At 40.4% G+C, this 17511-nt stretch overlaps 1 protein-coding gene across 1 annotated transcript in view; it reads right to left on the bottom strand.

Annotated features, from left to right (window-relative positions):
• LOC113061661 (thyrotropin-releasing hormone-degrading ectoenzyme-like) overlaps nt 1–12160 on the bottom strand; it is a 132546-nt gene extending 120386 nt beyond the window's left edge. The window contains exons 1-3 of the mRNA XM_026230974.1: nt 11472–12160; nt 8759–9032; nt 1403–1529 (exon numbers count right to left, since the gene is read on the bottom strand). Of these exons, the coding sequence (XP_026086759.1) occupies nt 1403–1529; nt 8759–9032; nt 11472–12160 (1090 nt within the window). The remainder of the gene's footprint in view (nt 1–1402; nt 1530–8758; nt 9033–11471) is intronic.
• Between the last annotated feature and the right edge of the window lie 5351 nt (nt 12161–17511).

Here is a 17511-nt window from a genome sequence, read left to right as displayed (position 1 = left end):
CTATAATGAAACGCGCTGCAAATCCTCACAACACATGCCTATAATGAAACGTGCTGCAAATCCTCACAACACATGCATATAACTAAACGCGCTGCAAATCCTCATAACACATGCATTTCACGAGTTCACATCTACGTATATTTAATACAGTATATAAACTTTTTTATAAAACAACATATAACGAAGTGCGCTGCAATTCCTCACAACACATGCATATAACAAAACACGCTGCAAATCCTCATAACACTTGCACATTAATAAACAATTAATGAAGCATTTGCAAATTTATTTTCAATAAAATAAAGCTTATTTAGGCTAATGATATCCAAAAGATAAAGGAATCATACAATCAGGGTGTATAAAAAAAACCTGACCAGTAGCCACTGCACGATAAGCAAATCCCAGCCGGGTCCGACACTTTTTGAGGTCTCCTAGAAACATTTCCATTGTGGTCAGTGCTATTTGCAGCGCATTTGTTAATTTGCATGTGTTGTGAGGATTTGCAGCGCATTTCGTTAATGCATGTGTTGTGAGGATTTGCAGAGTTTCTTAATTTACATGTGTTGTGATGGATTTGCTGCGTGTTTCGTTATATGCATGTGTTGTGAAGATTTGTAGCACTTGTGTTGTCAAACTGATGAAGCTGTTTTTTGTTTTGGCTGGTGTTTTTTCAATTTGCATGTGTTTTCTTACATTGCAGCGCATTGAGCTCTCTCGGCCACTGTAGTTAACAGCTTAAAATGAGGTGAAAATGAGAATGAAGGAAATTCAGAGAGAAAATTGCTGGAATGTACTTGAGAGGGTCTTAACCCAGTTAGCAAACAGGGCAAATGCTTCCCAGAGGGCGTTTAAAAATGTAAGCGAACATGTTTAATATAATGTGCACTTTTTAAATACACACTTACATGCAAACGTACGTATGTGAGCAGGCAGGGGAGGAGAGTGAAAGACAGACTGACAGAAGCCCAGAGAGATTGATGACTATATTCAAATGAATACAGAGAACTGACAGGAACCCAATGGAGCGAAACACTGGCACAGAGAGAGTCTGATGTGAGCCAGTCCGGCACACGCACACTTACAACGACATACAGTTGCACTCACGTCAATAAAGCGACATACGCACACTTTAACAACACACGCGTGGTGTGTGCTCCAATTCCCAAGACCAAACACAACCACAAACAGCCTAAAATGCTTTTAGGATCAATAAACACAAGAACTGAGACACCCCTTCACCTCTTTAAACGAGCACAAAACAAGGAAGTCACAAAGAACCGATTGGAAGTAGAAATAGACCAATGAAAAATCACCCGGTTTCCCATGAGAAGAACAAATTATTGCAATTTCAAAAGCATCACTGAAGCCAGACAAAGCCGAAGACATTTCACCGCTGTCTTACCTAATTTAGGGAGGGAATATTTGACTTTGAAGTAATCCTGGTAAAACTGCAGGAGTCTCTTGGTGATGTGCAGAGCGTAGTCCCCCGATCCGCTCTGGATGGCGTCAGGTCTGGCGTACAGCCGAATCTACAACAACGCAACATAAGAGGAGAGAGAACAAAAGTCAAAGTGTGTCAGGTGCTGAATGAATAACTTTGTTCCTAACCTGAATTCCCTCTAGTACATTATAACAGTTATGGAATTGAAAGATTAAGTTCCATTGGTAATATTGGTAATTTGATACATTCTCATGTACAACACTTGACAACTCATTTAAAATCCTTATCGACTGGGAAAAATAAGCTTCAGAACCAAGGCCATTGAAAAGTAAGCAGGCCGTTCTGCAGGAGTTATGGTGCCTTTAAATGAATTGATTGACATTTTATAAATCATGATGTTACTGGGATGTAGCTGCCGAATACTCTTCCCTACATTTGTTTAAAATTGTATTATTTTCATCATTTGTAAGCAAGCGCTTTAAAAAAATAGCATTTTACACATTTGTCTCTGGAAACAAATTAGATTTCAATGAAAAACAAAAAACAGAGCATTTGCATTATTCTGAACTATTATATGCATGTGAGAGAGGAAGTGAAAGAGAAGGGAGAGAACAAGTGTGAGAGAGAAAGTGTGTGAGGTGTGGCTCTGTGGGAAATGTATTCCCACACTAAAAATGATCTTGGACTCTTTTAGCCGAAGGCTGATGCACGGTACGGCTTTCTGAACGGGCATCCATCTATTCAGAATGAATGTCCTCCTACACTAACAAAGTTACAGTGCAAAACAAGCAGGAGGAAAGGCTTTGTTTCAGAGCCTGGCAGCAATGCACATTGAATTATGTGTTGTTTACCTCACATGTTGCTGGCGTATCGATCAGCTCTGTGTCTGATATAAAGATGAATGGGTGGCACTTAGGGCTGTGGAAATGATTCAAAGCTCAATCAAATCAATGTGATTTCTAAACAACCTATAATTAGACAAAGCACTCAGGTTGACAACTTGAAGGAATGCTTCAAAAACTTTTTTTTTATTATTTGGTTTTACCAATGCTAATTCAATACTATGAATTTAAAATATATATGAAAAAAGCTATCATCCCACAAAAACATAACTATTTTATTGCTCTCCCGACTCATCCCATTTTAACATATGAGCAATCTTCCCCTGCTCAGCCACACTTCCAAGTACAGTATATCAGTTACCTGATTGCGATTGATAGATGTTCACTAATAAATTATCACTATGTCACAAAGACGGTAGCCCTCTGTTGCCCAGAGAAGAAAAACAAGGTAATGTGATGTAATGAATGATGATGATTATATAAATAAACAAACATGCATTAAATGCATAAATGTTTCGCCAAGCATAATTAGCTACATATTCGGGTCTTTAGTGACCCGGACCTTTATGTTCAGCATGGATGGATCTCTAATTGCTGAAACAGCAAAAAATATCTCTTGGTAGTTTAAGATCAATTACAGAGGAAATAAATAAAACATATTTCGTTACCTTTTGAAACTTAGAAGGGTTCGATTTGAGCAGATGATTTTACCATCGCTGTCAAAGTCATAGCACATTTCCAGAGTACATTCAGCTTCTAGCTCATATTTGTGATCTCAACCATATTCTCAAAACTATCATTTTCAATGGCTTAATATTTTATTGGGTACAGTAATTGGTCTTTAGTAAAGCCATTCAAATCAGTTCAATTTTTGCCATTGATATTCTTTTGTTTTTTTTGCCAGTGTTAATTATGATTGAAAGATCATTTCATCATTGTCTATCAAATAGTGCCACCTCGAGAAATAAAGATGCACTGCACATTGAGTCACCAGATATGTAAAATAGTTGCACATAAAAAAATGTAGGCCATCTAGAACATATAGCTAGTCACCAGCTTATGTTGTGTAGACCAGTTAGTCTTGTTTAACTGCTCAACCAGAACCAAACCAGCATAATTCAGCCTGGATCAGGATGGACATTATTAGAATCAGAATCAGAATCAGAAATAACTTTATTGCCAAGTATGCTTGCGCATACAAGTATTTGTTTTGGAGACATAAGCTTCCAGTACACAGAGACAAAAACAACACACAGGGGAGAAAAAAATACACATATGTAAATATAAATAAACAAATATTGAAAAATAAATAAATTGATTGTATGTACATTGTGCTTTATATGATAGAATGGACTAGAATAGAATGAGATGCAGTGATATACTAGTAAGAAGGTTTTAACAAATATAAGGTTGTGGCGGGGGTGTGTTTTTTAGCGAAGTCTGCAGCGGGAGAAAGAACGTCTCACCCGTCTGCAGCGTCTGAACCTGACCCGGAAGAAGCAACCCAGAAGTGATTAAGATAGTGTGTTTATGTTGGTATAAGAGACACCGTGAGATTTAAAAGAGTGTTTACTTTGAATAAAACATCACCAGCAGTCAAGCCGACCCCTTGTCCTCTTCCTTTCCACCCACGAACCCTCTACACTGGTGCCAAAGCCCGGGAAAGGAAGAAGGAGTGCCGCTGCCATGCAGAACCCAAGAGGCAGTTCCATGCCATTCTGCAAGCCCAGCAGGAGGACTGCGAGAGATTCCGGAGCTGGATCGACCGGAAGGTTCGTGCTGAGGCCACCGGCCCGCCTTCGGTCCCTGCTCACTTGCCCCTACACAAGATGGGACTGCAAGATAACCCTGAAGCGTTCCTGGAGTTATTTGAAAAATCATCTGATGCTTGCGGCTGGACCCATGACCAATGGCCAGTGCGCCTTATTCCCCTGCTCTCGGTGAGTCTCAGGTGGCCGCACAACAGCTTCCAGTATCGAACCTCCTAGTCTTCGACGACCTGAAGGGGGCCATCATCCAGCGGGTCGGCCGGAGCCCTGAACAACATCATCAGCATTTCTGTTCCCTGGACTTGGACTTGGGGAATCCAGTCCGCCCTTCGTGATCGCCCAACAGCTCCAGAACTCCTGCCGCAAATGGCTATTGGCCAAGGGAAGTGACATGGAACACTTCCTGGGACTGCCGATTGGGTCCAGTGGCACCATCCCACGTCGCTGGACTCGGCGGCCGGGGGCGGGGCGGGTCTGACCATGGACACCTCACAAGTCCAAGAGCCCTGGCCAGGGGGCCGGAACTGATGGCTACCAGAGGGGACAACGCTTTTGTTTCTCCGCTCTCTCCATGGTAATCGTTCAACCCACTCCCTGCCACTGGAATGGCGAGGAGGTCTGGCCCGGCCTGTTGGCGTTCCCGGGACCCGGAGCATTACGTGGACAGATGTCCAGTGATGGAGGTGGGGACGATGATCCGTGTCCCGGATGTCCCACAGGCCGCCCCCAGTCAGACAGGCGGATACCAAATACCTGGGACTATCAAGGGGGGTACTTATCTTGCCTTGGTGGATTCAGGATATAACCAAACCTTGATACATCAAAGCCTGATTCAACCGGGGACATTGGATACAAGCCACGTGTGTCACGGTTCGTGAATGCACCGTCTCCAGCTGTATTCATGTTACGTCATGTTGATTGTTTCATGTGGGTGTTGCCGCTGATCGTCTGATCAGCGGCAGGTGCTACTCATTCCAACAGCCTATTTAACACCCTGTCTTTCGTCTCCTGTTTGTCAGATCGTTGTTTGTAGATCCATGGCTGAAGTCTTGTTCGTGTGTTCCTGCCTTGATTTGTTTCCTGTCTGGTTTCTGTTGGACCTTTGCCTTCACCCACGGATTATATTCACCGCACTTGGATTTACCACCACTGTCATCGTCATCAGCGCACTCAACCCATCTACTCACCAGTCTGTGCTGCCATCGATGTTCCTGCGTCACTCTCCAACCTTCCATCATCACATCTTGTACAATAAACTCTGTTTACTCGCTTTTGCCTCCTGTCTCATTTACCGAGCGTCACAACGTGGTTAAGACATTGGAAGTGAGCTGACCTTCCAACTTTTTAGCATAGCTCCTTTTAGCCACTCTAGTCTCCTTATTCAGTGTGTTCCTTGCCTGATTGTACAAGACTTCATCCCCATTTCTGTAGGCATCCTCTTGGCCTGACAAAGATTTCTGAGTTTTGCTGTAAACCATTGCTTATCATTGTTTAATGTTAAATAAGTCCTGGTTGGAATGCATATATCATCAGAGAAACTGATATAAGTTGTTAACAGTCTCTGTGAGTTCATCCAAATCAGTGGTAACAGCTTCAAAAACACTCCAATCAGTAATGTCAAAACAGGCTTTTAAATTTTTTTTTTAATCTGTTTCATCGGTCCATCTCTTTAACAGTGAGTTTTACTACATGTTTAGCAGGTTTAAATTTTGGCCTATTGGTTGGGATGTATGAGTGATCAGAAAGCCCCAAAACTGCCCGTGGGACAAAATGATATGCTTCCTTTATTGCTGTGTAACAGTGATCTAGGATATAACTGTCTCTGGTGGGACATATAACATGCTGTCTGATTTTTGGTAATTCACGTGAGAGATTTGCTTTATTAAAGTCCCCAAGAATTAATAAAACAGAGTCCGGGTGTTGTTGCTCTGTCTCTGTGACCTGATCAGCGAGTTTTTGCAAAGCCAGACTTTGTGCTTGCGGAGGAATTAAAAAAATTCACAAGAATTTATGAGTAAAACTCCAGCGGTGAATAGAGCGGTTTACAGTTAATAAAGAACACTTCTAGATTGCGACAGCACAACTTCTTTAACACAGTTACATCTGTACAACACCTGTCCCGCCACTGCACATTTCCCCATTGATACTGTGTCACGATCTGTTCTTAACAGCTAAAAGGTCGGCAGATGGAGCACCCTGTCCTATATAGCATCATTCAACCAGGTTTCTGTGAAACACAGAGCAGCTGAGTGTGAAAAATCTTTGTCCGAGAGAGCAGAAGTTGTTAGTCCGTTTTTTGGGGGGTAGAGAGTGGAGACTTGCCAGATGGATGCTAGGCAACTGCGTTCAAAAACCGCAGTTCCTGAGCTTGACGACACACAATCCAGCTTTCCCCGTCTGCATGTACTGAAGCGTTTGATCAGCACAGCTGCTCTCGCAAAAACTATGCTTAGTAAAACATCCCAATAATCGAAAAACCGGTAGAAAATTTGATGGTGTGTTCTGCCAAATGTTCTGCAGTTCATCCCTGGTGAAACCGATTGTGTTTGAAAAACAATTGATGACAAAAACAATACAAACACTGGAGAGCCAAGCACTGAGGCGGTCGTCTGCGGCGCCATCTTGTATCGATCGATACAAGTTTATTGGTATATTGTATAAACTGGTATTTTAACTTTGAAACCTACATAGATGTTTCAAGGCATTTGTATTCGACAGCTAAAACCATCATTTTGTCTTTTAAATGCACTGAACATGAAGGCTGTGTAATTTCATGAATATTATACAATGAGCATATTTAGTATAGTGGTGTTGAATTTTTATTAGATATTAAAAGAACATTTGTCATCTTAATAATAAGACAAATACAATCTGATTGACATAAAACAGTAAGATTCAATAATGGCTGCTACATGGAATATGGAATATGCTGCTTTAAATTAACCACTTTCTCTTATTTCAGCACTTTAGCAGAAATAAGACAGGCGCAGTGATAAAGGGATATCTGGTCAGAAAATAAAAAGTCTGAGTCTTAGTAGGCCTGCTTGTTTCTCTGAGAAATCATGGGCTTAATGTGATGGATAAAATCAGCATATTAGAATGATTTCTGAAGGATCATGTGACACTGAAGACTGGAGTAATGGCTGCTCAAAAACTTTGCATCACATGAATAATTTACATTTTAAAACATGTTAAAATGGATAACAGTTTTTTTTTTACACTGATATTACTGTTTTTACTATATTTTTATCAAACAAATGCAGCCTTGGTGAACATGAGAAGGACCACAACAGCTATTCTGACAGATATTCTATGGCAGTTCATATTCTATCTTAATTTCTCCTGGAAACATGCAGATCAGTATGTTATCTCCAGATGCATCAGTAACTGTTTATGTTTCATAAATTCATAGTTAAAATTCATGGTTACATTTCCCCACTACTATCTAGAGCCATAATTAATGTATTACATAATGCCCAACCAACTGCTGCAGAGTCTGATGTTATTTTTACACGTGTGTGTGTGGTAGATCAGTGTTTCCCCATAAACCCTGAGTAATAACTCCACTCTCCTCTGCAACGTTCCTCTCCCACGATCTTTCCTCTTGCTCTGCACAGCCAAATCTTTATGATGAATGATGCGAGGGGGCTGCCCTGCCGCTTTAATGTGATTGATGGGGGATGCTAGCGCGTGGCTAACCGCTACAAGCCGTAGTGTGGGTATAAGTGCCCCAGATAGAAGCACACACTACAGTCAGCAGTGATATAAAGGAGAGCGCGGTCATGCTGAAGGAGATCAGATTAATTATACCAATATCAGGAGGAGGCCGGCCAAGGGCACGCAGCAGAAACCACTGAGAAAGCCGTCAGGAAGTGTCTAATATGACAACAGGGCTTTGACTGAACGTGATATCAGTAGCACAGCGCATAAACCATGTCTCTCTGTTGGCAGACAGATGATGCCGCTTAGACTGTGAGGATTCAGTGCCAAAAAAACATTTAAGTGCATGTGCTGAAAGTGATACAGTGAATATTATCTTAATGGCTAACCTTCGTATAAAACATGCTCATATGATAAATAAAACCTAGAAGAGTTTGTCATGAACAGAATCCTGGACACGAGAATAAGTGAATACTTGTTGCAAATGAAAGTCTTGGCAGATGTCTTTTAAAGGAACCTAAACTAAAGTATATAAACAACAGACTCATCTCACAATTGTTAACATTAAAATGCATTAATGAACATAAAAATACATTATTTATGCAAATATTGAATTATAAATGTTTAATTAGAATAAACTACTTAATCAATACTTTTCAGTATTTCATTCTATATATATATAGTATATACTCATACACTACCAAAAGTGTGGGGTCAGTAAGATTTTGTAATGTTTTGCTTACTGAAACCAAGTAGTGTATATTCTGTAAGTATTTTATTTATCTCTGCTTGTTTGCCATTTTGGATTGATTTATTACTTTTTATTTCGATTGAGTTTATTTATTACAGCACGTGAGTACAAAGTGCGTGTGAGGCTTTCTTAGAATTTGGTAAGCAAAGAATCTTAAAGGCAGAACGTCTTCTGGAAAAGCATCTGTGATGCCTTAAAAAGCTTCTCAGAAGCTTTTAGAAAAGAGTTGTGGAATAATAAAATCTTAGTTTACTGTTTCCAACTTTGAGTGTTAGGGGCTTTAAATGTGACTCACCACAACTCCACTGTCGGTAACTGCTTCTCTGTAGGTGAAGTTGCACACGGCCCAGGCCAGGTAGTACGTGGACATGCGGGGCGTCCTGGAGAAATGGTTGGTCACCCATCCGTCCTCGTCAGATGTCGAGGCTTCCACTGGCATGTTAGACAGCGACTGATACGAGCTCTCGTGTTTCAGACTCACTCTGAACGTGGCTTTATAGATGGGCTCGTCGAAACATGGGAAGGCCTTTCTAGCGTGAGTCGGTGAGAACTGCGTCACTGCGAGAAACCTGCAGAATAACACCAGCAATGAGAACATGAGAGAGAGGTAAGATGAAAGAAATCTCTGGAACCATATATGGTATTTAAGTAGCTCAGGTGTCTGGATTTCATTATAATGGCTGTCACATGACCTTCCTGAATTCAAATTAGCTCTGGCTGCCATCTCTGAACTCATCGCTGTGCATTTGTATCACACTAATGAGCTTCCTGGTGTGAAGATGGACAGAAATTTTTACAGGTTTTTGAACCACAGCAACTAAACCACATCAAAATGTCAACATATAATAAATCACACCAGAATTACTATACAGGAATAATGATATATCTGTCACAGCTGTGAACATTAAACCCATCTGTGACAGCATTAGTCAACAAATTGACAGCATGTACCAATTTAGATGACAAGGAAATAATAAAATGCTGTCAAATTTATTTTACATGTTGTTGGATTTGTGAATTTTAAGTGAATCATTAATAATCTACATGTTTACCACATCAGAATCACATCTGTCTGAATATCATAAGTCCATGGACATTTTCTATCAAAGTTAGAAAGCAGGAAAAGCTGTGGGATGCATTCCAGAAAGCTGCATTAATGGACATTAAAGGGAGATTTGGCTTTGACCACCCACAGCATGAACAGCAGACGAGGGAGGAGGGTTTTTTGCTCCTGCATTTCTGTCACAACTTTTTACTCTCATTAGCAGCCGTCCATGCAGTAACAATGTATAATGAGTCTATAAAGTCCCATCTGTTTACCTCCCCTTCATTCAACTATTTATAGATTCTAGTACCATTTAAACATCTTTACACTATTTAAAGACAACAGCTGAGACACATCAGGAGGTGATGAGAAATCAGACGACTAATAGACACACAGGAGGAGATCGTACAGGGATGTCAGAACGAAGATCCCGGCAGCGATTCACATTGAGATGTTTAAGTTGGTTGTCTAATGTGACATGGCTGTACCTGAAAATGTGTGAATGATGAAGGAAAACTGTTAAATCTCCAAAAAAAAACAGATGATCAGATGTCGGTTTGAAGTGAACTAACAACATGGTTCATGTGGCCAGGTATAACTACATAAACACGGGTATTTTCTCAATCCTGCGAGATCCCTGCTGCTCGGCGTTCACAAATGTACGAGCAGCCAGCAGGCGCTGATTACACTAAACTCAATGATCTTCACAGCCTGTGGAGCTCAGAGCTGCTGAGGGACGCTGTCTGAACATCAGCGTGTTGAATTTATCTCAAACGTGCTCTTCAATGGACCTTACAATATCAACACCTCACTTTGTGTCGAATCAAAAATGGGTTTGAAACGTTACACTGAGCCGTTGACAAGCTGTTTTGTAGCTGAAAGCAGGAGGAAAGTCCAGCAGTCCAAGACAGAAAGGCAACTGGAGGATGGACAAAAGGTTTATGAAGTGTGTCCATGAAAGTGATTCCTTCAGGGTATACAAGGTTTAACCATGTCTCCAATGCAGGAAAACCTGGGGCAAAGATTCAAACATAAGCCATTCTTTTCCTCAGAGGACTAAGAGTCGGAAGCCAAAACAAGAATAAATTTTGTTTATTTTAACACATGCTGTAATAATATTTGTAAAACATCGACATTTTTAGCCTTGGCAGTTGTGTTTGTAAAACGAATAACTTCTATGTTGTACTTGACACTTTACTGACATCCTGACATCTGCACATCACACGTCCCTGTGACAATACAATGTTAAGAAGCATTTGTGAGAATGGCAATAAAGACAATCTCACAAAACTAAAGCATTTAATAACGGCAACCAGAGATTCAACTAAAGTGCAGCGGTTGCTATTAACCTACATTTTTAAGATGCATTACAACCTACTTCATGTGATGATGTCGTATTCATTAATGATGGTTTTGAAGTTGCAAACATTGCGACTGAAATTATTAGATTCTGGTGTAAGCCATCGAAAATGCTAGTTAGGAGAATAAATTAAGATAATTGTATTATAAGTATCATTGGTATTGCACTAAGATGCAAATAAACATATACATATCAATGTCATGTAGCATCATCATAGCATGATTTGCATACAATATCACTGACATGTGAATCTTATAAGAATCAGTATTCACTAAAGAAGTGCTCATTCTCCCCTCAGAAAATTCTTATTAAACCATAATTTTTACATAATACCACAGTTTATACAGTTCCTATGGGAAAACTGTGGTAACTTGGTGAAAGTAGGATTATTCTACACTGTTTGAATCTGATCCCAAATTGTATATTATAGTCAGTAAGTATGGTATTTTGGTTATCATGATACATTTCTGTGAAAGCATTAAACCCAAAAAAGTGCTTAATTGCGCATATGATCGTCAGGCAGCATCAACAGTTCCCAGTGTAACAGTAAAACATTATAACAACACAAGAGAGACTTTGACTCTGACGCTGAAGTTCTTTTACCTTCTTTCTCCATTCAACACATAAGAGCTGCGGAAGAAGCCCAGGAGCTCGTGCTCGATGTGCGCGTGGAAAGTGATGTTGATCTTGTATGTTCTGAGGGGCTTCATCTCTCTGTGCAGCGCGATCACATACACCTGCTTGGGCTGGTAGTGGAAGCGGCGCTGGATCCTCATGGCGCCCGCTTTCTTGCTGTCCGAATACACCAGCACCTTGTCCACCTCCAGCCGGTCCGTGTGCAGCACGATCAACTTCGTGGAATGGACGCACTCAAACTCAATGTGCACCTCGCCGGAGAAGGTGAAGTTCTCCATGGACACGGACAGGCGGAGGTCGTAGTGGCGCGGGCGCAGGGTGGCCGGTAAGCGCAGGTGTCTCCAGGGCTGCTGGCCGTCCTCTGAGTCTCTGTGACTGATGTTAGCGTTCCGGGACTGTTTCCACTTACTGTTGCTGGAGCCGTTCGCGGCTAGAGTCCCGCTACTCTCCGCGGCGCACCTCTCGAAGCTGACGCTGAGCGTGATGGCGATGGCCGTGACGATGATGAGGGTGAGGATGGAGATGGCGAAGCCCAGCACAAGTCTCTTATTCACAGTGATGTGCTGCTCGGTCGTCCGGGGCCGGACCACCACGCTGTCGGCCCACTGATCGGACAGAGCCCGTCCGTTCCTCATGCTCGCGTCCTCGATCCCCATTATATTACGGATCTGATGTGTTTTATATTCATGATCAGCCTCCGTTCACGTGATGCAGCTTCGAACTGTGGAGGATGAACCGGCGGGAAAATAAAGGCGAAAAAGTCGGCGAAGATCTACGATGACGTGGAGACTACATTCGCGCGGATCAGAAGTTCGTTTGGTCGGATACTGGAGCTCATCGAGTCCCGCCGCACATCCATTTCTGCTCTGACATCAGTCTGATGTGGATGAAGGTCCAGCACCTGCTTCCTGATCAATCGTGAGAGTGCTGTGAATCTCTCTTTTTGCCTCCATCCTCATCACTGTTTCTGTCTCTCTCTCTCTTAATCTTACTCTCTCGCTTAGTCAGTGGGCTGTGAGCGCGCTCTCTCTCTTTCTCTTTCGCAGAAATTCAGTCTAGTAATTCCGTTTAAATCTTATGTTCAGTTAAACAGCATTTAATTAAACAGTTAAATATTCAGACCGGCTGACAAGCTGATGTGACTATTCTCTTCTTACACACACGAAACTACAGAGTTGCATTACTATTCAATAGAATAATGGAACTTAGACTAAATAAATGGAAAAATTATACACGCATTTGAGACACGTCAAAATCTTTCAGCAGCGCTGTGACAGTATTTTCAACACAACAATTATACGTCACACATACATTAGAACATGTCTGCTGTGTACTTTGACAACAAAAGCTTAAAAGGTGGAGCTGTACTGATCAATTTAATAAAAGCATGCAGGTTGTGTGGGGCAGACAACGGAGAGCATTTTTTACTATGAGTAAACACTATATGTAATCACTAAAATGAACAATGTGAGCTACACCTGTACAAAACTCAAGGCTGCTGTCCATGGTGCTGAATCAAGCGTTACTATTTCAGCACCACTAGCGCAACTTCAGCGAAACAAAAGTTTGCATTTCCAACAAGGTCACAGAACACTTCCCCCGTCTGCCATTGGTAGATAGACCAGCTCAAGCCCATGCCATTGATTGGTAGATTCTTAAACAATGCTTGAAAATCCACTTTTCAGAGGGATTCAAACTGTTACATATAGTAGTTTCTGTATATTAAGATTTTTGAAGATTTATACATATTTAAAATTACACACTTCAGCTTTACTGTGTTTGACTATTTCTACTGCTTAAAACATTTAGTCCCAATACAAAATATACAAGATGTATAAAACCTAAAATAATAAACATGATACTATTTCCTTGGCTTTATAATTTTTTCACCCTTTTTGTTCTGTAGCATCAACATGTTCTTTTAGCATCTTTGTAGTGATACAGAATATCATTTAAATTTAATTAACAGAATAATGTGAAGCAAAAAAAAATGTTGTTTTATTAAATAAACTTTTGACTAAATTAAATATCAAAAATCATATTTATTTTACACGAGTCTGTGGCCATGCATGGCTGTAACAGACAGAGCATCAGTCATTAGGCATTAATCACATTACATTACATTCAACAAATAATAAACCTCAAGCTCTGTATCATGGAGAACATGATTGCACAGTGTTCTGGATGACAGAGAGCCATTTTCACAACTCTATTAGTATTTTTAATGCACATTTTTGTTTTTGTTTGAATTAATTTTGACGTTTATTTACCCTTTATCTTCTTTTTTAGGGTAAAATGCCATTAATTACCAAAGCAAATGCTTCTGCAGATAACGATTTCATCTCAGTGTTTGTAAGAGACCTTCTTCCTGATGTTTCCAAATTCTTTATCAGATGTTCATCAAGCATTTTGTAATTTTGGATGATATTCAACAGTTGTTCGAGTTCCAGATGTCTGAGCTGCCTCATGAATATATGCTGATCTTGTACGTATCAGATAATGAAATACAGCAGTTGCTGAATTAATCTAAGCTGTAAGGGTTTGGTTTAGCAGATATCAAACAATAAATTATTGAAACTTGGCTTGTATTGTATTTTATTTAATGTGTGCCATTGCTTTAGTCTGTAAAGTGATGTTTGAGTAACTCGTCCTTCAGACCAGCAGAAAAAAAAGATTTAGAAAAACCTTCTCACCAGACAACATAAAGATCTGCATATTTAAAATGAACACACTTGATACAATTTAAATTAGTACATCTTAAGTAATTGTAGATATGTAAATAAAATTAGCTCTAGCATGGGATTAAAAATAATTCAGAGGAGCTAGTTTTCTTGAGGGCATCAACACTGGTCATGCTGCATGATCTGTCAATGTCAGTTTGATGTCTGTGGCTTGTTCCTTTGCACTTTGACCTTTGTGTTTCTGTAACAAATGAAATATAATTATGGTTACTCTTCTGCTTCTCAGGAGGTTTCGCTGGATTAATGGGCACGTGTGAGGAACCACGTGAAGACTGATGAGGAAGAAATGGCTCCTCTTGGTTTCTCATCAGTAATGAGATGGTGAGAGTTATTATCTATTATGTTGGGTTGTGAATAATATGATTTTGTTCATTTATTCAACATCTTTTCTTCAAAAGCTTTTGACAAACCTTCAAACACCTTCTACCACTTTAATCCCACCTCCACATATTCCACCACACATTTGTCTCAGTACATCTGTCAGTGTTTCATAAAGGAAGACCAGCGGCAGCTCTTTGAATGAAGTGACGGCTCCAAACACCAAATAACATTCTCAATTTGCAGCCGTCGGCATGGCTGGTTCCACAGCACAGTGAGAGGAGAGCCGTGAGCGTGTGAAGAGACCCTTGACGAAGCCGGGAGAGAGAAAGCAAGGTAGAAAGATAATGGGGATAAAGTGAAAAGGAGAAAGGGCCTTCTAGTTCATCTGATTTTATTCACATTTGAAATTCTCTAAACTAGAACAGACAGGAAATGCATTTAGATTCCCATCCGATCAAGATCTTTTATACCGTTTAAAGAATTTCAAACCTATTCTTAAGAAATAATGGGGCTGAGATGGAAAATTCTTGAATGATTGCGAGATCTTCAGATCAAATGAAAATGGAGGTGCATTTAAGGAGAAAAATAGGCAATTTCCATGTGGCATCTGAACACAAAAGCCTGTGTCATGGTCTGCAAATGTGCGTGAACCATGTGCCTCCTGTTGAATGCAAACATATAACACAAGATCAGTCTGGAGGGACTGTGAGGGGGGCTAATTAAAAAACAAAAACAAAAAAAAAGCAGCTGCAACTTCTGGCACATATAGGGTCATTTCAGAGGGGAGAAATGAAGAGAAACACTCACAAACACAGAAAAAGTGAAGGAAGGAGATTTGTTATACAGTATGTAAGCAGAGCAGAGACACATCGCCCCCTGCAGTCCACAAGTAACATTAACGTAAGAATCACAACCAACAATGGACAGACATATCCATACACAACACAACTGGTCTGTGGAAGTGCAGTGTCCCTTATCTAAGCAATCTGGTGAAGTCTCTCTGAAACCTGTGAGGTTTTGCTGCTATTCATCATCTCAGCAATCAGGCAGATGTCCTTGTCCAGTGGAACTTCTGCAATCTTACACAGCTGTTTTGGTTCAGGCAGTAAACGAGCCACTGGGAAATCAACCTCACACACCTGCTTGACTCCACTGACGACAAGCTGTAGCTGTTTAAAGGTGCAAGAGTAAAACTGTCAGTGAGTACACACACGCTTTCAGAAAAATACAAAACAAAAGTTCTTTCATGAACTATGGTGCAGGCCAACAGTTTCAGCATCAGCTTGCTGCTCAACATTCAAGTACTTTCATCACTGTAGCAGTTTGCAGTGTGCATTCAGAAACCCTCCACCATCCCCAGCTCCACCTGTATAGATCTGCTATGGGTAATTTCACATATGTCATATGTGCGGGGTAAATTCATCTACATTATATGTGCAGTAGCAATATTTCATACATGCAGTGTGTCTGTGGATGTATTGACAGTAGTAAGTCATTGTTCTTGCTCTGCCGCAGCAGAAGCAGCAGCCTAGCAGATCTATTCTGCCAAGACCAAACACATTAACATTGCTGTGTATATCACCATAAGAGATTTGTCATGACAGAGTGACTGTATTGGTAGAGCAAGAGAATTTTGGTGATCAAGATAGATAAGGTCAGTAAAACTCTTCACATATTTATGAATAATGTCCACTTCAAGTTGGAAATATTGTAATTGCAATTTACAAGCACACGAGTGTCCATGCAAGCAAAGACTTGTTTATGAGTGGAGTTTTCAAATTGATCTACATAGAAAACAAGTGTGAATATAATAAAACAAAATAATATAAAAAATGAATGCATAATAATGAATGTCCGACTTGGAGGTACAAGCGTCAAAGCTTCAACTGAATGTAAGAAATAAATTAAAGGTAACTCTGTCGACCCCTTGAGGACAGAAGATTGTTACTTTCATGAACATATTGGCATACGTGCAGAGTTTGTTTTTGCCCTTAATTATCTGTGATTGTATATTTGGACAGAATAAGATGCATCCCAAAACTGTATGTAATGTAGCCGTAAATGTTTTGCTGGAGGGAAGTTGATTCTGTCCAGAGATGTGCAGATTTTTCACATTAGTCTAGAATTCATCTGTCAGCAGTTTCAGTCACACACACACACACATTTGACACTCATTCATAATTCATACGTCAGATGGATATGATATCAAATCAGCACTATGACACAATAAGACAGCAGGGAATTGGTATTTTTACCCGCGCTATGATACAACCTGACTGTGCAGAGGATGCAAATGCTTTTGTTCACCAGTAGATTGAGGTGCATCTGATTCAGAGACATTTCCAGAGAGATAAATGCTGAAATATTTTTACATAATCACGGCGCCCAAAAGAACAAAAAATTTTACCCTCAAAATGAGAATAAATTTGGTTAAGTAGCTTTGTATGAAAAGCTTTCAGCAATGATAGCAGTTACTGTGGAGTGAAATGCGCCTGAGGATGGAGACACTGTTTTTGGATCTGAATGTTAACAGCAGCTACCATTACCTAGAAACCCTCAGACCTCTTCCCACTGGTTATGAGGCACCAAAGAACCTTGTCCAAACAAACACACTGGCCATTTTTCCATCCAGGTCAATAAGTTTTACGGTTTGCTCAGAATTCATCGATCCGCAGTCTCTTATCAAGTAACCTGCTCAAAAGAGGGCTGAAAATTCACTGCACCGACTTACACCTTTTTACACACGATACCTGATCCATGATCTCTGCTCATTATACTAGAGGATGATGGAGGATTCTATTATCATCCCACTTGATCATAAATAACTTAAACCTGTTTTAAATAAGATGAAATAGCATATCAGTGTGACGTAAGAGATGACATTAAACTCACTCCTGAGACTCCTCGCTCCTTGTGGCAACTGATGATTTATTGTCCGTTCAGCA

This window comes from Carassius auratus, chromosome 4 (assembly GCF_003368295.1).
Source record: "Carassius auratus strain Wakin chromosome 4, ASM336829v1, whole genome shotgun sequence".
Classification (NCBI taxonomy): Eukaryota; Metazoa; Chordata; class Actinopteri; order Cypriniformes; family Cyprinidae; genus Carassius; species Carassius auratus.
Note: the sequence above shows the minus strand (reverse complement) of the source record. Positions and strands in the feature narration are given on the sequence as shown.